The 25,814-nt window shown below is 43.8% G+C and overlaps 1 protein-coding gene across 1 annotated transcript in view; it reads left to right on the top strand.

Moving 5' to 3' along the window:
* Positions 1-25,814, top strand: part of SPECC1 (sperm antigen with calponin homology and coiled-coil domains 1) — a 481,287-nt gene that overhangs the window by 432,368 nt on the left and 23,105 nt on the right. The window contains exon 13 of the mRNA XM_068270298.1: positions 19,353-19,469. Within this exon, the coding sequence (XP_068126399.1) occupies positions 19,353-19,469 (117 nt within the window). The remainder of the gene's footprint in view (positions 1-19,352; positions 19,470-25,814) is intronic.

The following is a 25,814-nucleotide window of genomic DNA, read 5'->3' as shown; positions in this document are numbered from 1 at the left end:
AGCTGCAGTTTTATACTGCTCATGGCACAACTCTGTTACCTGGATGCTGAGTTTTTAGATTGCACTCGTGACACCAAGTGGTGACGTGGTAGTGACAAACCTACTGTAATTTCCAAACCTGTTAAGTTTCTTCTAAAGTCCTCCTATAAAATTCAGCCATTTGACCAGACCATCAAGGTGCTTGATCTGTTTAAGTATAAAGCTATCCATAGACCTCAGGGGCCATATGCAATTCACTTTTTTCACCTGAGTTTTCTCCTAGGTGATATTTTTAAACTTGTCATTAAAAGGCATTTTAAAACACCAGCAAGCAAGAAAATACTCAAAATAATTTTGACAGTACTTTTTGGTACCTTTTCAGTTGCAGAGTGCTGAAAGTTATTTTAAATAGAAGATGAAAAATCATCTCCTAGGAGAAAACTCAGGAGAAAAAGTTAATTGCATATGGGCCCTGGTGTTTTTTTGTGCACATGTTGAACTCTCCAAGCGATCTTCCCTTCTGTGATGTTTACATTGAGATTCTATGTTATTTCAACTATATTTCACCCTGGCAGGGGCGTAGGGCCTGTGGTCGCAACGGTCGCCACGGCGACCGGGCCCGGCTCCTGAAGAGGCGGGGGAGGGGCCCGAGGGGGCCCATGTCTTTTTGTGGTGCCCGTGCGGCCCGTGCGCGCTATTGGGAGGGGGAAGCCGCAGCCGCGGCGAGGGCAGCCCGACCTCTCCCTCCCTTTCTCTCCCCGGGCCCCCCCCCCCCTTCAAATGCAGAGTGCGCGGCGCACGGAAGCGCTGTAGTAGGCTGAACTCACCTCCATCCCTGCGTTCCAAGCGCCGCTGATCTCCTCCCGCTGTATAGATGCTGATACACACTGCTTCCGGCTAAACAGGAAGCAGTGTGTAACAACATCTATACAGAGCGGGAGGAGATCAGCGGCGCAGGGATGGAGGTGAGTTCTGCCTGCTACAGCGCTTCCGTGCGCCGCGCACTCTGCATTTGAAGGGGGGGGGGGGGCCCGGGGAGAGGAAGGGAGGGAGAGGTCGGGCTGCCCTCGCCGCGGCTGTGGCTTCCCCCTTCACTATGAGGGGCACCTACCTAATCCTGGTGGGGCAGCTACCTACCTAACCTATCCTGGGGGGGCAGCTACCTACCTAACCTATCCTGGGGGGGCAGCTACCTACCTAACCTATCCTGGGGGGCAGCTACCTACCTAACATATCCTGGGGGGGCAGCTACCTACCTAACCTATCCTGGGGGGGCAGCTACCTACCTAACCTATCCTGGGGGGCAGCTACCTACCTAATCTATCCTGGGGGGGCAGCTACCTACCTAACCTATCCTGGGGGGCAGCTACCCACCTAACCTATCCTGGGGGGTGGGGGCAGCTACCTACCTAACCTATCCTGGGGGGCAGCTACCTAATCTATCCTGGGGGGCAGCTACCTAATCTATCCTGGGGGGCAGCTACCTACTCTAATCTATCCTGGGGGGCAGCTACCTACTCTAATCTATCCTGGGGGGCAGCTACCTACTCTAATCTATCCTGGGGGGCAGCTACCTACTCTAACCTATCCTGGGGGGCAGTTACCTACCTAATCTATCCTGGGGGGGGCAGCTACCCACCTAACCTATCCTGGGGGGCAGCTACCCACCTAACCTATCCTGGGGGGGGCAGCTACCTACCTAATCTATCCTGGGGGGCAGCTACCTAATCTATCCTGGGGGGCAGCTACCTAATCTATCCTGGGGGGCAGCTACCTAATCTATCCTGGGGGGCAGCTACCTACTCTAATCTATCCTGGGGGGCAGCTACCTAATCTATCCTGGGGGGCAGCTACCTAATCTATCCTGGGGGGCAGCTACCTAATCTATCCTGGGGGGCAGCTACCTACTCTAATCTATCCTGGGGGGCAGCTACCTACTCTAACCTATCCTGGGGGGCAGCTACCTACTCTAACCTATCCTGGGGGGCAGCTACCTACTCTAACCTATCCTGGGGGGCAGCTACCTAATCTATCCTGGGGGGCAGCTACCTACTCTAATCTATCCTGGGGGGCAGCTACCTACTCTAACCTATCCTGGGGGGCAGCTACCTACTCTAACCTATCCTGGGGGCAGCTACCTAATCTAACCTATCCTGGGGGAAAGCTACCTAATTTATCCTGGGGGGCAGCTACCTAACATATACTGGGGGGCACCTACCTCATCTAACCTATCCTGGGGGGCAGCTACCTAATCTATCCTGGGGGGCAGCTACCTAATCTATCCTGGGGGGCAGCTACCTAACCTATCCTGGGGGGCAGCTACCTACTCTAACCTATCCTGGGGTGCAGCTACCTACTCTAACCTATCCTGGGGGGCAGCTACGTACTCTAACCTATACCGGGGGGGGCAGCTTCCTACTCTAACCTATTCTGGGGGGCAGCTACCTATTCTAACCTATCCTGGGGGAAGCTACTTAATCTAACCTATCCTGGGGGAAAGCTACCTAATCTATCCTGGGGGGCAGCTACCTAACCTATACTGGGGGGCAGCTACCTAACCTATACTGGGGGGCACCTACCTCATCTAACCTATACTGGGGGGCAGCTACCTAATCTAACCTATACTGGGGGGCACCTACCTATCTAACCTGGGGGCACTTACTTGTCTAACCTGTATTCGGGCACCTAGCTAGCCTATACAGGTGGCAACTATACTGGCTACCTATATTGGAGGCACCTACCTAACTAACCTATACTGGGGGCACCTATTCTGGCTACCTATATTAGAGGCACCAACTAGCTAACCTGTACTGGGGGCACCTATCTATCTAACCTATACCGGCGGCGCCTGCCTATCTAACCTATACTGGGGGCAACTATACTGGCTACCTATGCTGGAGGCACCTACCTGGCTAACCTATACCGGGGGCAACTATACTGGCTTACCTATGCCTGGCTACCTATACTGGGGGGACCTATAGCTGGCTATAGGGATTTGGATATGTGTGTGCGTCGGGTGTTGCCAGGGGAGGGGGGCTGTTGTTGCCGTGGGGGGGGGGCCCACATCCAGATTCCGCATCGGGGCCCAGAGGTTTGTAGCTACGCCACTGCACCCTGGCACAAGTTTTATCTTAGGAAACCATCACTAGATTTGGTTGAGATAGACATCTTTAACAATCCTAACATTACGATAAATTCCAAATTCCAGGAAATTAATTCTGATTGAACACTCTCAAATGGATCTAAAATCACCGTTCTTGTTGGCTTTTTAGTAGCAATCACATCTACCAAACAATGCCATGCAAACAGTGTTGAATGACTTGCGTAAACTTGACTTGTTGACTTAACCTCCCACAAACAAACAGAGAACAGGTTTCATTAAATAGTATATATCAGGCCGTTAGATTGTGTAATTTCACAGTCTTTGTACGATAGTCAGTTTATAGTTACAACCCTATGGGATATAGGATGTAATCATTGTTCACTTTGACTTTGCACATAAGGTCACATTATACATCAACAAGTTCTGATTCAATCTTTTGGCTCATGAGCCATGGAAAACTCATCTGTTGTTTTAGAATGTTCTCAGGCCAACAATGTTCATTACAGTGCAATAGAAATGTACTTAATTATTTGTTCATTAATTCTCTTGTGTGCTGGTCAGAACTAGATGAGAATGTTGGCTCTGTGTTGGATGCTATTTCAGAGTTCCTCAGCTCCAGTTTAATCCATGCTTCTGTATATCCAACTCCAACAGAAAATCCATCTATCGCTTGCCTTTTAGAAATGTTCCTGTGCCTTCATCTGGCTCTTCCATTTAAAACCTGTCACAAGCCTGGACTGTGTGTACTGGGCATAATATGAAAAGAAGAACCAATGTCCAATGATGACCTCCAGTGTCCTGTCCTGATTGAAGCGACACGATTAGGCAGGTTTTTATATTAGGTCTTAAAGTACCACTGGAGCGAAAAAGTAAGCAGTTAAAAACTGTCAGACCCGACAGGTTTTGGACTAGTCCATCTCCTCGTGGGGAATTCTGGGGGCTTTCTTTGTTTTCAATATCATTTATCAGCCAGCATCCCTACTCAATTGCACACTATTTTGGCAGTTAGACTTAAAGGAGTACTATCGATTGAAACGACTTTTTTTTTTAATACTCTATTTTAGTGTACACATTACCACTAGTGCTAGGGGCACTCTATTTATTCACCCAGGTCTCTCTCTTGCTATCCCTGCTTAAAAATTCATTTCTCACACAGCTCATAGTAGTTTGGGTCACCCTGAGCTGCTTGGTTACTCTGTCACACAGCTCACAAATATATTTCACTGTGTCACTCACAGCATGCAGGAGACATGAGGAGAAATAGGCTGATCTGAGGTGGTAACAGGTAACTAAATGAGCTAGAATATTGCTGGAATATAACTAGCTATAAACAATAGTCTGTGTTTACACTCAGACTAGCTGCCTGCTTGTGGTGATTCACTCCAGGCTGCATCCACTTTACAAGCTGCTGAGTGGGTCAGACCACTGTCTACAATTAGCATTATTAGTATCTTTATCAGTCAAGAGAAGCAAAGATAATAAACACACATTGCTAGAATCTTTAACCCCTTACCACCATATCAATAAGATTCTTTCAGCAAGGTGATAATTAAACTATAAACTGAGGAGTTGATAGCAACTCCCCTGTGCAGACATGGGCTTAGCCCTCTGGGAGCCCTCAGCATATAGATACATTTGTATCAAACACTGACGGCCAAAACTGACGGAGGATTTTACAGCTGAGAGGAACAGCTGTGTGAGGAATCAAATTGCTCCTAGTACTTGTCCTAATGTGTGCTACAACATACAGCATTTAAAAATAAATGCATACATCGATAGTATTCCTTTAAGCAATAAATGCTTTTGAAAACAGAAACCTGAGAATCCCCCATGAGAAGATGGACTAGTCCAAAACCTGTTGGTTCTGTAAGATTTTAACTGCTTACTTTTTCTGCTGTATTGGTCCTTTAAAAAAAAATGACAGACATTTAAAGATCATGCTTGCATGTCAAACTGCCCTCACATTCTATAGTATCAGTTGTTGACAGGTATTTGCACATTATAATAGCATTTTATATACAAGTGTCTTTCACCTATGCTGGCTTGTTGTTACACCCGTGGGGACAGCTAACCGATACAACATGTTTAGTTTAGTGATCGTGTGAAGATTGAGATCATTGCTTTCTAACAAGTGACACTTACATTGATAATTAACATAGATCTGCTTCTTGTACTAACAAGGTTACTTCTAGGCTACTAGAAAGCAAAAGCTGTACAGCAGTGCTCAGTAAACCTAACACAAAGACTTGCATATTGTGTGCATTTCCAGTGAATTCATGTATTCAGGCAATTACTTTGCTGTCTGTGTAGTGTCAAGTCTGTCGTGCCAGCATCAGCAACCTACAGTAGCAAGAAAAAGTATGTGAACCCTTTGGAACCTTATGGATTTCTGCACCAACTGGTCATTAAATGTGATTTGATCTTCATCTAAGTCACAACAATAGACAATCACAATCTGCTTAAACTGATACCAAACAAAAATGCTTTTATTGAACACACCATGTAAACATTCACAGTACAGGTGGACAAGGTATGTGAACCCTTGGATTTAAAGAGAATCTGTATTGTTAAAATCGCACAAAAGTAAACATACCAGTGCGTTAGGGGACATCTCCTATTACCCTTTGACACAATTTCGCCGCTCCTCGCCGCATTAAAAGTGGTTAAAAACAGTTTTAAAAAGTGTGTTTATAAACAAACAAAATGGCCACCAAAACAGGAAGTAGGTTGATGTACAGTATGTCCACACATAGAAAATACATCCATACACAAGCAGGCTGTATACACCCTTCCTTTTGAATCTCAAGAGATCATTTGTGTGTTTCTTTCCCCCTACATCTCTCATGCACTGAAGTTTCAGGCTGCTTGTTTCTTCCTGCAAACAGCTTTGCCCTTGTCTGTAATTCTTCAGTATGTGAAAGCCCAGCCAGCTCAGAGGAGGATTTATCCAGCTTGTAAAAGATAAGAGAGCAGAGAGAAGCTGCACTAATCTAAATATCACACAGGCAGTGTGCAGAGAGGGGCCTGAAAGGGGGAGTTCATAGCAGAACCACAACACTGAAGAACTTGACAGCCTTCCAGACACAGGCTGACAAGTCTGACAGGGAAAAGATACATTGATTTATTACAGAGACTGTGATAGTAGAAAGTGCTGCAGTAAGCCAGAACACATTAGAATAGCTTTTGGAACTTGTAGGACGATAGAAAAAGGATGCAATTTTTGTTACGGAGTCTCTTTAATAACTTGTTGAACCAGCAATAACTTCAGCCAAACGTTTCCTGTAGTTACAGATCAGACATGCACAACGGTCAGGAGTAATTCTTGACCATTCCTCCTTACAGAAGTGTTCAGTTCAGCAATATTTTTGGGATGTCTGGTGTAAATCGCTTTCTTTAGGTCATGCCGTAGCATCTCAATCGGGTGGAGGTCAGGACTCTGACTGGGCCACTCCCGAAGGCGTATTTTCTTCTGTTTAAGCCATTCTGTTAATTTACGTCTATGCTTTGGGTCGTTATCCTGTTGCTACAACCATCTTCTGCTGAACTTCAGCTGGTGGACAGATGGCCTTAAGTTCTACTGCAAAATGTCTAGATAAACTTTGGAATTCATTTTTCCTTTGATTATAGCAATCCATTCAGGCCCTGACGCAGCAAAGCAGTCCCAAACCATGATGCCTCCACCACCATACTTCACAGTTGGGATGAGGTTTTGATGATGGTGTGCTGTGCTTTTTTTTCTCCACATATAGTCCTGTGTGTTTCTTCCAAACAACTCAACTTTGGTTACATCTGTCCACAGACTATTTTGTCAGTTCTGCTGTGGAACATCCATGTGCTCTTCTGCAAACTTTAAACATGCAGCAATGTTTTTTTTGGACAACAATGGCTTCCTCTGTGCTATCCTCCCATGAACTCCATTCTTGTTTAGTGTTTTACGTATCGTAAATAGACATGGATGTTAGCATATGGCAGATACTTTTGTAAGTCTTTAGCTGACACTCTCGGATTCTTATTCACCTCATTGAGCATTATGCCCTGTGCTCTTGCAGTCATCTTTACAGGATGGCCACTCCTAGGGAGAGTAGCAGCAGTGCTGAACTTTCTCCATTTATAGACTATTTGTCTAAGGCCCGGTTCACATTAGCGGTTGTTTGCCAAACGGACCGGATGACCTGACCGGATCCGGATCGGAACCGTACGGTTCTGATCCGGATCCGATCCGGATCCGGTCAGGTTGCATCAGGTGGTAATCAGGATGCGATCCGGATCCGTTTGGCAAAGTTTAACGTAAAAAAAAAAAAAAATGTTGGGGTCTGGGAGGTCAGCAGAAGGGGGACCTGTGGAATCAGGCCCTCTGCTGTTAGCACTCACCTCCACCTCCGACATGCTGCCAACATCCTGCCAACACCTCCAGCTCGTGCTGCTCCACTCCAAAATGCTTGCCCATGTGTCCCCAGCCAATATCGCCGCAAAAATCCGCATAGGAAGTGGGGTAGAACATCCGGATTTCTCAGCCAGTGTGTTGTGCGGCCTCCGGTTCCCATTTGTTTGTATTGGCCGGATGGTGCAGTCCGGCTCCGCCCCGGATACGGCTGCCGGAGGGGCCGGATGAAAAAATAGCGCATGTTGGAACGGAGTCCGGATCCGGCCCGGATCCGGTCCGGCTCCGGTTCTGCAGAACGGACCCATGTGAACGGACGCATAGGCTTTAATTGCTATGCCGTGCGTCCGTTCCGTCCGTTCTGCAGGCGGTGCGGCTCCGGCACGGCGATTCCGGAGGGCCACCGCAAGTGTGAACCGGGCCTTACCTTGGACTGATGAACTGCAAGGCTTTTGGAGATACTTTTATAACCATTTCCAGCTTCATGCAAGTCAACAATTGTTAATCGTAGGTCTTCTGAGAGCTCTTTTGTGCAAGGCATCATTCATATCAGGCAAAGCTTCTTGGGAAAAGCAAACCCAAAACTGGTTTGTGTTTTTTATAGGGCAGGACAGCCGTAACCAACACCTCCAATCTCATCTCGTTGATTGGACTCTACCTGGCTGACACCTCACTTGAAGATGTCAATAGTCTAGGGGTTCACATACATTTTCCACCTGCACTGTGAATGTTTACATGGTGTGTTCAATAAAAACATAGAAACATTTAATAATTTGTATGGTATTAGTTTAAGCAGACTGTGATTGTCTATTGTTGTGACTTAGATGAAGATCAGATTTGCGCAGAAAACCATCTAATTCCAAGGGGTGCACATACTTTTTCTTACTACTATGGTCCTGATTCACAAAGTGGTGCAAAGTGTTTGCACGCCTGTGAAAAGCCCTTTATCACGCCTAAACTCAGTTTAGGCGTGATAAAATGAAACTCACGCGAAATTCCCGCGCATTCGCGCGACGCACGGTGCAGTGCGCGCGATGCGCCCATTAAACCCTATGGGCGCTGCGCGCGTAATTGCGCGATTGCGTGCGGGACTTTGCGCGCGATAAAGAGCACAAAGCTGTGCTGACTCAGAGGTGCAAAGGTTACTTATCACGCCTAAAGTCTTTTAGGCGTGATAACTGAGTTATCACCGCTTTGTGAATCAGGCCCTATATGTGATGCACCTACTGTGTTGCCAAATGGATGTTAAAGAAACCAAAACTGGGAGGAATATATATATAAGAAACCTTTAATAATTCCATTCTGCCTGTTTTGCTAATTCTCAACCTCTAATACAATGAAAGTGTACCAGAGCTGAATATATTAAAAAGTTTTATACATACCTGGGGCTTCCTCCAGCCCCACCCACTCAGATCGCTCCCTTGCCGCTGTCCTCCGCTATCTGCAGTTCCGTCACTTCAGCCAGTCTACGCAGGAGAAGTGCGCCCTCTACATATCTCTCCAGTGGCTGCTGGAGAGATATGCAAACAGCGCACTTCTCTTTTATCAGACTGGCTCCGAGTGATGGAAGTGGCAGTACCCGATACCAGAGCTGCAGGCAGCGGAGGATTGCGGTGTGGGAGTGATCCGAGTGGATGGGGCTGAAGGAAGCCCCAGGTATGTATAAAACGTTTTAATATATTCAGCTCTGAGTCACTTTAAATTACTGACTTAAGTCAGGTATGCAGATTTTATATTCTGATTCTACTTTGACTCCACTGGCTGCATGCTCGTTCCAGGTGTTTGACTGCTATTTCTAAAGTCAAAAGATAATCCTAAACCAGGTAACTGGCATCTGTAAAGATGGTGGCCTCCATAGTCCTCTGTTCCCAAGTACACTTTTAGAATGTACATTAGCAGTTTTAGATACATATTGGCAAAGAGGCACATGTTAAAATAAAACAATAAATCCACAAGAAGGCATACGTGTGGAAAAGGCCCCTGTTTGAAAAGGCACAGGATAGGGCTAGTAGTATATCTATAAATTTACCAATATTCTATATATAGTAAAATATTGGTAATATTTATCAATATTTAACCATGACATAACCTCTCCCTACTCACACAGAATGCTCCCTTGGGGAATGCCTAACCTTAAACTCCCCCATGAGCAACTACTAACCTTAAACCTTAAAACCCCCTTCCCCCGCCCCTCCTGTAGGCGCCTAACCTTAATGCCAGGATGCATCCTATTTAAAAGGGTGCCAGGGGCCACTCGCTGTGCAAACTGCATCTGCTATATGTAGCTGCAGTTCACATAGGTGGAGCTGGAGCCTGCTATTATAAAGGGCGCCCTTTTAAATAGGACACATTGCATGCCCACTTAAACTTTTCTACTAGGGTAACTTTCCTACTGGAGTAAAAATGCCTATAATAAGGAATTGGCAGAGAATATAGGTAGAATTTGTGATGGTAACATTTGCCAATTTGTAACTCGTATTTTATCATGCGTTTCCATGCGCTTTTCTTATTTGTAGGTGTGTTTGCATTTTTGGTCCATTTCACTAATAAAAAAATAAATGAAATAAACCTGAGATTGCAAAAAAATCACAAACAGTAACATTTGGGGCAGCGTTTACATTGGAGAGAAATCTAATCACAATGGGGTAAAATAATTGTACCCGGCCGCACTCCCTTAATCGTTTTTGAGGTGCAACGATCAAGACATCAGAGCACCAGGTGGCAATCAACAATTTGCATCCCAAAAAGATCAGCACACTTAGCAGTATCTTGTAAAACATCTAACTCTTTTAATACAAAAAGTTTCCATAAATACACTTCGTGTTCAACAAGGACCAGCAACTCGCAGTAGATAGGCGCCGAAGGCGCCCATAGTCCATCAAATGCCTGCTGGCCAAGTTGTATAGAGATTCCGTGAGAGAATAGAGTTCAAGATCCACACTTCCCAGAAAAAATGGGTCTCGAAACATGGCGACAGACACTGGCCTAATGCTGTTGCGGGGATCAGCCCGTCTTCAAGCCGATAAATGTTCACTTTTTTTGAGTGAACATTTATCGGCTTGAAGACAGGCCCAAAACAGCATTAGGTCAGTGTCTGTCGCCATGTTTTGAGACACATTTTTTCCAGGGAAGTGTGGATCTTGGACTCTATTCCCTAACGGACTCTCTATACAACTTGGCCAGCAGGCATTTGATGGACTATGGGTGCCTTTGGCGCCTATCTACTGCGAGTTGCTGGTCCTTGTTGAACCTGAAGTGTATTTATGGAAACTTTTTGTATTAACCTCCCTGGCGGTACGCAGTTTCAGATGCTGCGTCCGCGGGAGGATTTTTTAAAATAAAATTTGATTTAAATGTTTAAGCTAGCACTTCGCTAGCTAAATATGCCCCCCAAGTCCTCCGGCACCCCTCTGATCCCCCCAATCGCTGCCAGTAATATTTACCCGTCCGCGATCCCACGAGAACCGCAGCTTCACTGTTTAGCTTCAGTCGTCGCTATGGCGATGATCGGACATGACGTCATCGACGCCATGACGTCATGCGCAGTCCCGATCCTCCCCATAGCGATGCCTGGAGCTGATTGGGAGGCTGCTCCATCGCGGGATTTCTGGGGGGTACGTATAATTGTGGTGATTGGGGGAGAGCGGAGGCACTTGGGGGGAATGTTTAGCTAGCGAAGTGCTAGCTTAAACATTTAAATTTTTATTTAAAAACCTCAGGGGGCCAATGCGATCCTCTCTGGCGGCTAGCCTGACACTGTGTCGGGCTTACCGCCAAGGAGGTTAAAAGAGCTTGAAGTTTTGCAAGATACTGCTGAGTGTGCTGATCTTTTTGTGATACAAATCACAATGGGGTAACACCATGATTTCTATTTTTCCAGTGGTGGCTTTGCTGAAAATTGGATTAGAACAAATGCAGTGGAAAAAGACCCTTAGGGCCCTTTCACACTGGTGCAGTGTGGTAAATTTACCGCACCCCACCGCAGCCGAATGAGTCTATGGGGTAGTTCACACTCCCCACATTGCGGTGCCTTGCGCCGAAAGTGCTCTATCTAACACATGGACATACCTACATTACCGCACAGCGACCTGCGACAGACCGGAAGTCATGGAAGTCTATGGTAATGCGCGTGTATTTAAAAAAAATCTGCTACAGTCTTCCACATTGCACATGCGCGGAAGCGTATTTTAGAAATATGCTTCCACACACGTCGTCGATTGGCCAACAGGAAGTGAGCGTCTATTCCTGCTTGGATGGATGCCAGGTGGGGATTACTGCATACTAACGCGGTAATCCCTGAAGGCCTGTTGACGGTGCAGTGCGGGCCGCACCGCTAACTCTACTCTGCAGTCTGAAGCCAGCCTGAGGTGTTATGCCGGGAAATGCCCTCTCCTTTTTTAAAGACCCCATATCTATATAGTATGCAAACAGTAGGGGGACAAACAGAATATTGTGTACCACAATGAATGCCAGAATTGGTAATCCCAACCCTGTGAATACTCATTCCAACTATTTTGCCAAATAGTATAATACTCCGGATTACGCTGCCTTGCGGTGCCTTTTTTCCTGTACCTCTACATGTTAGTAATTATTAAACAAGTGCTGAACCTCCTAAGGCTTCAATATAATCTGTTTCTTATACTTGTCTTATTTAATTGTCCAATAAACATAGAAATCTCTTCTCTGTGTCTCATGAATAAATAACAAGCCATTACATTTCCTGCTATGAGCCAAAACCATTGGCACCACGGCTGGACCTGGAACCGTGCTCCTTCCACTAGCTTAAACAAGCCATGTTCTATCTGTGCTTCCCTGCAAGCATGCCAGTATACCCAACAATGTTCTTCATTTAGGCAATGGTAATTAAGCAATTGTGAGTGTTCTTGGCAGGAGTTTCAAGCAGCAAATCTCATTGCCAGCTCTTACTGGAAAATCCAGTCCACAATGCATAACCTGAGGGATGTTCTATTTCTTATTCAGTGTTTCGACTGACCTTACTTCTATTGAGTTCAACTGATGATGACCAGAGACTAATGAAGGCATTCCCCCCGAGCTATTCATTTTTCTATGGTAAAGGACTATAGGGCAGGCAAAGTGTACTGTATAATTATACTTACCTTCAGCCCCACTTATATAGACGGTGCCGTAAAAGTACCTCTTGTCAATTCTACAGTAGAATTCCTTCATACGTTGGCGTAGCAATAGGGGATGCACAGGTTGCGACTATACTGGGGCCCCTGGACCATAGGGACCCTCCTTTGTATCTATCTTATTAGCTTTTTATTGGTGCTATGCTGGTAATGAACACCTCTATATGTGCTTTGCATAGGGGTAATCCTTAACAAACTGTTACTCCTTACTCTAAATACACCTCTCTGACACTGCAGCTGTCATTGGTAGGTTTTGGTGCTCTATATCAATAGAGTGCTTGGGACCCCATGTAACACTCACACTAGGGCCCCAAGCTCCTTACTTGCACCATTTTTTGGTAAACTCCAAGGGACTGGGAAAAGGGGTTTATTATATCAGAAGTTTACTGTATTAGAAATGTTCATACTCAAGTGCATAGAGTATACTACAGTACTGGACCTCAATTCAGTCAATAATTGGGAGTCCCTTTTTCTTTTCAATGCTTCAGGAAGTGAGCACAGACAGCGTCTACGCTAGATCAAAATGCACAGTGCTCTATATACAGGGAATTGAATGCAACAATCACACAACAGCTTGCACGGGACGCATAGGTCTCACCAGTTAATGCAAGTACAGTACTTATAGTGTGTCCATGTCTGTGCAGCCTGGAAGATACTGTAGCATTGCAGTCATGCACAAGCAAGTCACAGATGATTCCCTCAGTAATCAGGCAGTAGGTTACACAGGAAGCATAGGTCTCACTGGCTGGTGTTTTTGAGGTAACCCGAAGACATAACAACAAAAGTTGTTTAGGTGATACCTTTAATGACTAACTGTACAATATTCCTTTGCAAGCTTTCGAAACTAAGTTTCTTCTTCAGGCATGTTTCAGAGCTGGATCAGAAGGTTCTGATCCAGCTCTGAAACATGCCTGAAGAAGAAACTTAGTTTCGAAAGCTGGAAAAGAAATCGTGTACAGTTAGTCATTAAAGGTATCACCTAAACAACTTTTGTTATGTCTTTCGGATTCTCTCCATGACTAATACAGGACCTCACGCTACTGGCTTCCTCATTTTTAAGGTAATTCACGAAGGCCTAGAGTAGTGTGCAGATAGCAAGCAGGCTTCAAATGGCTGCCAGCCCACCCACAGCTCAAGGGTCTCTGACTGACTCGTGATGCATGTGCCTGCCCACTTTTTACTATGGCTGGGCTGGATACAGAATACCATAGGGGGCAAAAATACAGGTTTACTATAACATAAGTTCTACTACATCAGGGTTACTATACCAGGCATTACTCCCATATAATTAAAATGGGGCTTGGCTGGGACTTGGACACTTTTTGTTTCATTTTTCACTGTTAAACACTAGGTTGATTTTTTTTTTTTACAAATAAACATTCTTTTTCTACCCCCTCGTTTGTTTGACTGGCACATTTGTGTTGTGAAAATAAGCTTAGAGAGACTATACAGCCTAAAATTTACATTGTGTGTATCATGTTCTTAAAGTGAACCTCCGGACTAAAAATGGACTCAGCAGCACTGAAAAGGCTTGGTGTTTCTTTAACAGTTTCACAGCATCAGAACTTTGTTTCTCTTATACAAGCCTCATTTTTAGCTGCACAGAAGAAAACTGCCCGGGCTTTTTTCCCCTGATGCTGTGCAAAGCATGATGGGATTTCTGATGTTGTTGTTCTCGTTCTGCTGTTTTGGTGCAATTTTTTTTTTTTACATTTTGAATTTGACATTTGAAGCCTAACGTGTGCAGCTGGGAGGGGTGATCAGGACACAGGACAGTTGGAACTGTGTCTCATGCTCCGTGTCACCTCCTTTCAACCAAAAAGATGGCTGCCCCCATGACAAAGATGGCAGCCCCCATGAATCACAAACATTTGCCTGTTCTTTTAAAACAGGGTGGGTAAGAGATTATATTACCTATCTATTCTAATTAACATAACTAATGTAACTTGATGACAGTATGTTTGTTTAGGCTGAAGTTCCCCTTTAAATAAAAAGTTATTACCAGGTCTTTTGTCAACCGCTCCCTGCCCAAGCCCCATGTGCCAGTTTCCAGAGCTTAGCCCTACCCCCTTGCAGACAATTGCCGTGACACTCTGTATTGGAGAGAGAGTGAAGTGGAAGCACCACAGCACATCTCTGCAAGGGGTTAGGGCTAAGCACCAAAAGCCAGCACACACGGGGGGAGTAGCAAAAAATAAAGACCCGGCAAGTCTTTATTAGTGATAATCGTTATGTGCTAATTACAATAATGCGGAATTTCATTTAAAATTTCGCAATTATGGCCATACATAATTACAATTTGGAAATGTATTTGATTTCGCGTCATTTCGCCTAATCCATTTTTATTATTTCTCGTAATTTTAGTGCAGACTTTAGGGGTTAATAGCAAAGCTCTCATACATGCTATCGTCCCCAAAATCGCTGCATATGGTAAACGAAAGAGTGGGAATAAGTAAAAAAAAATATTTTTCAAAATGACCTTATAGTTTGTTTGTTTTTTTTAAATTGATTTTAGAAATAGAAAGAAAAATGGTTTTTTAACTTAGAGAAAAATTACCATTTTTTGCTCTGCATTTTTAAAATAGGTTTTCTCAAAATATAAAGCGTAATTGCAAAATTACGGTTGATTACGGTCACGCGATTTTACGATTTTGCATTACAATTTCAAATCATAATTGCGAGTTACGATGCGAAATTACAATTACGCGATATTAGTGCTCATCACAACTTTTTTTTTTTTTTTTGAGAACATGATACAGAACCTGATAGACACAATGTGAATTTTAGGCCCCTTTCACACTGGCGGTTGCTGTGGCTTGGTTTCGTCGCAGGCCTTCACTACGCCAATGACAGTCTGCATCCCCGATGCTTATCTACGTTAATGCACACCCGACGCTTATCTACATTACCGTCAATTCGCGGATGCAACATGCGACGAACCGGAAGTCTTGTAAATCTATTTTTAAGGTTCTGAAATTCCAGGGCTCACTAACATTTTTTTCATGCTTGGGATAATTACTGATTTTTTTTCCCCAAAACCACATGACTTGCCGCACAGATGTTTCACTACAGTGATAAATATTTATTTTATTCTGAGTAGCCTCTTCACATTTCCGGGTTCTGGAGAACTGATCATTGTATAATTTGGAAACGTTCTTTACATCTCTCTCTCTCTAACATCTGTTGTGTGAACATTTAAAAATCATGCATGGTAATTTGGGCGTGGCATACCCCCCAAAATATACAGTTAAAAGGGCGCAGGAAATAGCTGTAGTAGAATTTCAGTGAATTTACCCATATTCTACTGCTTAATTCAGATACAGTGAAATATCTGTACTTTTTGCCAATATCTCACTATGACCTAATCTCTACTCTCACACAGAACTCTACTCTCGTGGTGTCTAACCTTAACCCTTCTGGTGGTGCCTAACCTTAGCCTCCCCCCTGGTGGTGCCTTACCTTAACCCTCCTGGAGGTGCCTAACCTAAACTTCCACCCTGGTGCCTAACCCTTAACCCCCCCCCCCCCCCCCCCATGGGCGCCAAACCCTAATCTACTCAGTTAGCAACTAACATTAACCTCTTTAACCTTGAAGAGACTCCGAGATAAAAAAAGACCTAAAGATTTGATACTTACCCTGGGCTTCCTCCAGCCCCATAAACACGTGTGAGTCCCTCCACTTCGTCCCGCAGTCTGCTGTTCAGCCACGATCAGCCCCCATAATTTGCTCAGTCGGCATTAGTCTGGGTCTTCTGCGCATGTGTGGGCCTACTGCGTATGCGCCATAGACCCGGACTGACGCAACGTGTTTATGGGGCTGGAGGAAGCCTTGGGTAAGTATCAAATCTTTAGGTCTTTTTAACCTCCTACCCCCTTCCGCTTTCCCGATCCTGAATGCCCACGACAAATTTGGGCAACGCTTTGCACCCTCTATTAGTAACCACAGTTCATATTGTGGGCGGCCCTGACTATTTAGCAGGCGCCCACATTTTTCCGGGTTCCGTTTAGCTGTTCCGTCTGTTGCAGTCTTACATATTGAATTGTAGCAGTTACCCTTTATATTATCAGGTTAAACGTTACAAATGTAAAAGGGCTGTGGGCATTGCTTTCTGCCTTTACTTATTACAACATTTATTCATTTACCGTGTGGCATGCCGCTTGATTGGTAAGGTAACTACCACGTTCTGAACTGGTGGCAGCGAGATGTAGACAGAAATGTGAGATTGAATGCAGCGTTCTGAACCCGAGTTATTTCAGTAAGCAGTCTGGCATAGAGACAGGCATCCTGGGAATTCATTTCATTTAAGCAGGATCAGATGAAGATGATGAGACAGAATCCATACCTGGGAATAAATTGGCAGAAGAGACGGCTGTACAGCCCAGCTTGTTTGCTAAACTCTCTGATGGTTCTTGATTCTATCTACAAGCAATAAAGATCCCCCTCTACAGGATGCACATTATTGATGGAGGATATTTGCCAGTCATTAGCGATTATTTACTACTATATGATGGGAGTGGGTGTTACTTTTAGAGATGTAAAATGTTGTTTAAGGCAAAAGCAATCATTGAAATAAAGAAGAAATATGAAGAACATGACATTTTCAGGTGGAACTCTAGCCAACAATGTTATGTTTGTTTTGAACAGAACAGGCAAGAGTGAGTGCCACTGTCTTCTGGATTTTTTGGAGGGTTATCTAAATCTCGCCATTGGGGGACGTTGGCTGATGACTAGTCTCAAGTAATGTTTACATTTTTAGTGACCAATTAATTTTGAAAACAGATTATGTAGGTAGAAAAAAACAAAGTTTTGTGAAACCTTTAATGTCTAACTGATGAAGTTAAATTATGCAAGCTATCTGGGATCTAGTCTCCTCCTTCAGGCATATTTTCAGATGTTAGCTGAAGTAAAACACGAAGATGTTTGTTTGTTTTGTTGTGTGTTTACTATTTACTTGCATCAGTGTTTTACGTCAGCTAATATCTGGAAATATTCCTGAAGAAGGGGACTAGATCCCAGAAAGCTTGCATAATTTAACTTTATCAGTTAGCCATTAAAAGGTATTACTTTTACAAAACGTTGTTTTCTCTACCTACATAATTTCTTTGTCTAACACGGTACAGAATTTTTTTTGCTACTGTGAAAACAAAAAAACTGGTGGGGCCACTTGATCAGGAATGATTGCATCATCCATTGTTTACTGGTCGATCGGCACAGCGGAGTTTACCATATGTACAATCGCAACTGGTATCAATATCAGGAATAGTTTGGGTCTTTTACACACGCCTGAGTATCGGCTAAGGTGGTCGTTATCACCCTCTTTAGCCAACTTTAGTCATGCATGCGTATGAGGCTTAACGTGAACCAGAAACAAAGCACCCTGGTGTATTTTACCATATATATCAGTGGGAACATTAGAGAAAACACCTACCCTGTTCTCTGTCATCCTTCACTGCTCAGCCTGTTTGTTATCAGCCCTGATAAAATCCCAGACTTAGCATTCAGTCTGGCTTTTCTCAGGAATCATTATAGCTGATTGATTATAGCAGAGCAAGAAGGGGGCAGGCTTGGGCTTGAAAAGACATCAGAGAAGACAGACTCGGCTATAATGATTCCTGAGCAAAGCCAGACTGAATGTTCAGTCAGGGATTTTATCAGGGCTGATAACAAGCAGGCTGAGCAGTGAAGAATGAAACAGAGAGCAGGGTACGTGTTTTCTCTAATGTTACCACTGATATATGTGGTAAAATACATGAGGGTGCTTCGTCTCTGGGTCACTTTAAGGCTCAGTTCACAGCGGGACGTTGCAGAGCTGCGTTATAAAGTCTCATAACGCAGCTTTCCGCACTTTAGAGGTAACACACTGCATTACCATAACGCTACACATTACAATGTGACGGTATTGTAATGTGTAGCGTTATGGTAATGCAGTGCGTTACCTCTAAACACACACGTTGGCAGGTACAGGAAAGCATACTTTTCATTGCCTGTATGCTTTACTGTACCTACTGTATGCAACGGTAGTGCAGCATTGATGTGCGTTACTAACTTTTTTTTGTGTTGTAATGCTGCATTGTAACTTTAACGTTGCATCACAGCGTAATGTCCCACTGTGAATACAGCCTAAAAGGAGTGGAGATGCTCTTTAATTTGGAGAGATGGAGGCATAATTTCCATCACTTGATATGCCAGTGCAGATGATCTGATGCAGAGGGATAATGGCTAGGGATGAGAAATTTTGGGAGTATGGAAATCTCTGATTATAGGAAAGGAAAGTATAGCTATCGCCCCGGGCAACCAGACTGCAGTTGTGTACTTCTGGTTATAACACAACAGCAGTTGTCTGATTCATTTGGCTGGCTCTTGTACCGCTGTCTTCCTTTTACTTACCGTACCTGTTAAACATCTGGACTAATGACGCTTTTCCAGTTGGCCTGTTAATTGAATTGTGTGCCGAGTCTGCTGCTGAGGTTGTGTCATCATCAGTCGCGCTGAACTGCTTGTTGGCAGGAACTCATAATGTATGAAAAAAAAACACGGCTTTATTCCAATAACTGCAAATACAGGAAGCTGTGAAAGACTTGGCTTAGCCAACTTCAGTAATTAATTGCTCATTAGACTTTAATCTTTGACATTACAACAAAAGCTGCTGTTAGAGCTACCCTGAGTGAAATGTTTCTGCAGCCTCTTGTGCTTTGAGGACATGTTATTAACCATCGTGGGCTTTTTGTGTTTTCACAGAATATCGATATAACAAACTTCAGCAGCAGCTGGAGCGACGGCCTGGCCTTCTGCGCCCTTCTCCACACTTATCTGCCAGCTCATATTCCGTACCACGAGCTCAGCAGCCAAGACAAGGTACCCACTCTACTGGGAGAGCTGCTCTTCCGCTGTCATTTTCTAACAGGCTATGAAAGTGCAAATAGTGCTATGGAGCTAGGCAGAATGTTCTATTGTAATTACTGTCCCTGCATTATACTGCCTTATTATGTTGATTGGCTTATCGAGCACATGTTTATCACACAGTGGTGTACATTAAAGCATAATTACAATCTGGCATAGCCTGCAATAAAAGCTTTCTTCCAACTCCTTATCACCCATATAGTTGCCCACCTACCTTTAGCTCAGAATAATCACATCTATATAAATAAAATAGCAACTGATTTACTAAAGGCTCATACACACATCCAACAAAGTGCAAGACTTGTATTTTCTGCACACCAACCAACTGAACGACCAAGTCATTGCACACTGCGCACACTAGTGGAACTACGGACTGCATGATATTCAAAACAAGTACAAGTCGGTCAAACGACTTGTGCACACGTGGCCAACTGAACAACATCAGCCCAACAGTTGTGTTAGTCTATTCACAGGTTGGATTGGGCAAACTGCCTGTTATCAGTCACTCATCTAGTCATCTGCCATGCGAAACACGCCCAACTATTGTTCATCAGATTAAGTTTAGACGATAATTGGGTGGGATATTTGCACCTGTGTATGAGCTTTAAGACTTCTGTAAACACCTTTAACCCCTTTGCAGCCAATTTATTTAGAGGCTTGCAAGTGCAATTTATTTTAGTACATTTTTAATTTATTTTTTAGTTTGCTTCTAATTAGTGCTACTGTAATGTGCGTTTATGGCCACTTTTCACTAGGGGGCACTGTGAAAAAGTATGCTTTCAGTATCGATATATCCTGCTAGTAGAGAGAGATCAAAGCATTCCAAGAACTTACAGCACAAGAAGTTCTGCTGACTGAGGTCAAAAGCAGTGCACTTATCTCAATCAAGATAACTCTATTGAAACTGCTAATGGGTTAATGAGGAGAGTGATCTAACAAGCCTGGACTGAAATTATTACCATTAAAAGACCAGTTTTAAAGGTTAATGGACCTTATCCAATTTACATTTTCTCCTAAGTTTCCTCTGTGAGATTTTCAAATTATAATCAAAATGCCTTTTAACCATTTTTGTCTTTTGGACGTGACTTTCACATCCAAAAGGCTGCTGGTCTGCTGCTGCGCACGATCGTGCATGTGCCGACACGCTCCCGTGCCGCCCCCCGGTAGCCCGGAGATCAATGAATGGGAACATTCTTCCCATTTATTGATCTAAGTCCCTGGTAGAAAAACCAACGGCTTCTTTTCAGAGGCCGCGATCTTTCTGAAAAATAAATAAATCATGCCCTCCTTGTAGTTCCTGTGAGCGAGGGTGCTCGCTCACAGGATAGAAAAACAAAAACTACATGCACATACATTTTTATTACAAAAAGACACAATAAATTACATTTACAATTAACTGTTTACCTCCCACACCAAAAAAATACCCAAATAAAATTTTTAACTAAAAAATAATAATAAAAAATTTAAAAAAAAGTTACCTAAGGTTCTGAACTTTTTTTAATATGCATGTGAAGAGGGTATACATCTAATATTTTTTAAATTATAAGCTTGTAAATAGTGATGGACGCAAAACGAAAAAAAAAATGCACACCCAAGATAAGGTTGTTGCTTAATTGTGGACAGACCAAATTTGATCAGCTGGACAGTCACTGTTGTTCTATCATTGAGCTACCACAGCCCGGCGACCATATGGGCTTGAAAACCGCCACGGCCTGCATTCTCGCCATAGTGCGCACCAGTCCAGCACGGCCATCACTACAAACAGCTGTTTGCGGTGCGTTACACAGTAAGTTTGGTGTGTCAGTGTGAAGCAGTACTCTAATTACCTTCTCTGATGTATACACATGCAAGATGTTTTAAAGCACTTTAGGCCTGCAATTTAGCATTCAATGTGATTTCTGCCCTTAAAAAGCTGCTTTGCGTCAAATCCAGATTTTTTTTTTCCCCCAGGACTTTTGGTGTCTATCCCACCCCTCCATGCAAAAACTCAGATGTTAGACCCCTTGAAACATCTTTTCCATCACCTTTGTGGCCAGCATAAGTGTTTCTAGCTTTCAAAGTTTGCCTCCACATTGAAGTCTATTGTGGTTCGCGAAAGTTCGCACAAACCGAACTTTTCCGGAAGTTCGCGAACCGAAAATCGGAGGTTCGGGCCGTCTTTATAACTCCTTTGTTTGATTATCAAACAGAAGCATCCCTCATCATATATCTCATGCTGGGAATACACGATGCAACTTCCAGTCTGATCAACGAGAAATGACTGATTTATTTCTGACCTGTTTCTGATTGATAATGGGATCGATTTTGTGAAATTATAATCTGAAAATCGATCAGGAGCAGTTTGGACATGTACACACAATACAACTTCCCGTCAGATTACCTGTCGATAGGACGGGAAATTGCATTGAGTGTTCCCAGCATTAAACTCGCCATATGCTTTTCATTTGGATTGTGTTATCTTGTCCTGTTTTATCACTATATGTATTATAAAAGTAAAGAGACAGATCCTGCTTTGAACAGTATCAGTAGCTTTTCTATGGCTTTTATTTTTCGCCTGGTAACTTAGTTGAAGTTTTTCAGCCGCTGGCCCTGGGGGATGGAGCTGGTGTATTCTGAACATCTCCAGCCTTGCTTATGTAATAGCCATCTTCTTGCACAGACAGGGCAAAACAACAAATGAAGATTTATAAAGGGGGATTGATTTTTAAATATAAAGAAACAGAGCAGCTGTTTGACTAAATTTAGGGGTAGCTTTTTATACTATCCCTGACCAAAGGGGCGAGACACCTTTTATTATTATTTTTTAATAAAGTGTTCCCCCGCAGGCTGGTACCAATGTGATTAAACGCTTAATAGAAATGAAACACAATATTTGCCCTTGAGGACGTGTGCTTTAGATGTAATATCTTCCATTTTTTTCTCTGGCTGCCTCCCCTGCACGTTGCAGGCTCAGATGTAAAATTATTTATAGTGTCCTTCTGAACTGATAAATAGGACCTTCAAGTGGTATAGTTGGGTAGAAGAATGTAGGCAGTTTCTTGTGTCGTCTTTGCATGTGTGTGCTTGTCCTCTGATGTACTGAGTCGAAAATGCGTTCCCATTGGTAAATGAAAGCTATGGAAAGTTGCACACTTGCAATATGGAGTAGCATCCCAATATGTAGAAGTCTGGGGATAAAGTTAAGTATTGCTATATAGTACATGACTTAGAAGCTGGTGTCATGACTTTCCAACCCCAAAAGTATCTCCCGTATACAGGGTTTGGAAAGTAGAAGTTAGAGTGGTGTCAACTAAAGCCTTGTACACACGTTAGTTAAAAGTTGTTTGAAACATCTTACAAATGACAGAGTTAGCCTTTTTGGACAACAATTGTTGTAAAAGAAATACAGATATATGACAACAATGGGTGACCAGTATTGAGTATTCTGCCTGATCCAACTGGCGGATCAATTCAGATGACAATTGGGCAGATATCGTGCAGTTGGCCAGTTTTTGCAAGATGTTGTTTAGCCATGCGCCATGCCGGATGAGTAATACATGACAATATTTGAACATTTCTTGATCCTCTCACCACCAGCGATCATTCTGGGTGACAGTAATTGAGTTAGCATATGGGATATTAGAGTTGGTGAATAGCTTTGTGTTAGATTATGGCTAGGCATAGAATTGGAGATGGGTTAGGTTTTTTTTTACCAGTGTTACGCATTTGGGTGGCCATTTGCTAAATGAAACCTTGGAAATAGTGTAGCAGTGGGAAAGGGGTTAAGCACGACAGAATTGAAGCCTAGGATTTAGTATGGACATATAATATGGTTAAAGGACAACTGAAGAGATGTATATGGAGACTGCCATGTTTATTTCCTTTTAAGCAATACCAGTTGCCTGGCAACCCTGCTGACCCTCTACCTCTACAACTTTTAGTCATAGACCCTGAACAAGCATGCAGCAGATCAGGTGTTTCTGACATTATTGTTAGATCTTGCAGAAACTCCACACGATCCGCACCATCAATGGTCCATCTTTATTTACATCCACTTAAAACATGATAAAAAATGTTGTGGGTAAGTACAAGGTGACGAGGTGTAAATAAAGATGGACCATTGATGGTGCGGATCATGTGGAGTTTCTGCAATATCACTTGTTACTTCAAGGTGGATCGCTGCACATCTTCAGCCATTGGTGCAGGAGCATTTATTTATAAAATTATTGTTAGATCTGACAGATTCGCTGCATGCTTGTTTTTGGTGTTATTCAGACACTTCTGCAGCCAAACAGACCAGCAGTGGCCAGGCAACTGGTATTGTTTAATAGGAAATAAACATGGCAGCTTCCATAGTCTTCTCACTTTATTTGTCCTTTAACCCTCCTGGCGGTTTGCAAAAAAATCGCCAGGGGGCAGCAAATCTTTTTTTTTTAATTTTTTTTTTTTTTTTCATGTAGCGAGACAAAGTCTCGCTACATGATAGCCGCTGCTCAGCGGCATCCCCCCAGCCCCTCCGATCGCCGGCGGCGATCGGAGATCCGGAGATCCCGTTCAAAGAACGGGATCTCCCGGAGGGCTTCCCCCGTCGCCATGGCGACGGGGCGGGATGACGTCACCGACGTCATCGACGTCGTGACGTCAAAGGGGATTCCGATCCACCCCATAGAGCTGCCTGGCACTGATTGGCCAGGCAGCGCACGGGGTCTGGGGGGGGGGGGCGGCTGCGGCTGCGACGGATAGCGGCGGATCGGCGGGTAGCGGCGGCGATCGGGCACTGCACGCAGCTAGCAAAGTGCTAGCTGCGTGCAGCAAAAAAAAAATTATGCAAATCGGCCCAGCGGGGCCTGAGCGGTGCCTCCCGGCGGCTTACCCCGAGCTCAGCTCGGGCTTACCGCCAGGAAGGTTAAAGAGACACTGAAGCGAAAAAAAAAATATGATATAGTGAATTGGTTGTGTACTATGAATAATTACTAGAAGATTAGCAGCAAAGAAAATATTCTCATACTTTTATTTTCAGGTATATAATGTTTTTTTCTAACATTGCATCATTCTATAATATGTGCAGATTACACAGCACTCAGCATTCAAAATAAGTCTTTGGCCTAGTGCACACCAGAGCGTGTCGGCTGCAGTTTGCGATCTGCTTGCGGGTGCGGATCCGCTTGGGTAATGTATTTCAATGGGCTGGTGCACACCAGAGCGGGAGGCGTTTTGCAGAAACGCATACTCCCGGGCTGCTGCAGATTTTGGATTGCGGAGGCGTTTCTGCCTCAATGTTAAGTATAGGAAAACCGCAAACCGCTCTGAAAAACGGCACTTCAGAGCGGTTTGCCAGGCGGTTTTTGTTACAGTAGCTGTTCAGTAACAGCTTTACTGTAACAATACATGGAATCTACTACACCAAAACCGCTACACAAAACCGCAAAACGCTAGCTGAAACGCTGCAGAAAAAGAAGAAAAAGCGTTTCAAAATCTGCTAGCATTTTGCGGATCTGCTAGCGTTTTTTGGTGTGCACCAGGCCTTTCAGAGCAGTCTGTGAAGTAATGACCTCTCCTCTAGCAGAGGAAAAGTAAATAGTCCAGGAACAGTTGAGATAATAAAAGTCAGATAACAGCCCTCTCCACGACTAACTTAGTCGGAGAGCTTAATGGCTTGTTTGCATAGAGATAACAACTGGAGTTTCTCAACTCTTCCTGTACTGGAAACAATTACACTGATGTATTTGATCTTAATGTTTAATTTCTTAGCTGTGCTACACATACAAATCATAATATCATCATTTTTTTTTCGCTTTAGTGTCTCTTTAAGGTTAGGCTAGATAAGTGGTCAGTAAAGGTAAGACAGGGGCAGCAGAAACAGGAGTTACTCACTCACATCGGTGTGTAAGCTTTGTTTAATGTGCCCTTGTGAACCTAACAAAATGCCATTCATACTGTTTAGTGGAAGCCATCCATCCCTTCACCTCATCACCACCACCAACACACACACTTACTTTTTCAAACTTCTGCAATGGTGTACTGTAATGTTCAGAACTATACAGTTCAGAGTGATGAGTTGACCCTTTTGAGAACACTCCCAGCATTCCATTAACTCTTAATTCCATTAACCCCCAAGAAAAAGAAATGCCACTAAATGCCAAAGTTTCCCAGATCTGAAGTCTAACATATGATTAGCACACACACCTATCCTTTGCCATTCAGGGTTGGTTCACACTACAAGAGTGTTTTCTAAGCAGTTGTGGTTTTAAAAGCTCTGGCTAATGTAATGCTGTGTGTGTTCTCGCTTGAGTGATGCGATTTTATAAAAATCCTCCATAG

Source organism: Hyperolius riggenbachi, chromosome 2 (genome assembly GCF_040937935.1).
Source record: "Hyperolius riggenbachi isolate aHypRig1 chromosome 2, aHypRig1.pri, whole genome shotgun sequence".
Classification (NCBI taxonomy): Eukaryota; Metazoa; Chordata; class Amphibia; order Anura; family Hyperoliidae; genus Hyperolius; species Hyperolius riggenbachi.
The sequence above is the reverse complement of the archived record's forward strand: the minus strand, read 5'-3'. Positions and strand labels throughout refer to the sequence as shown.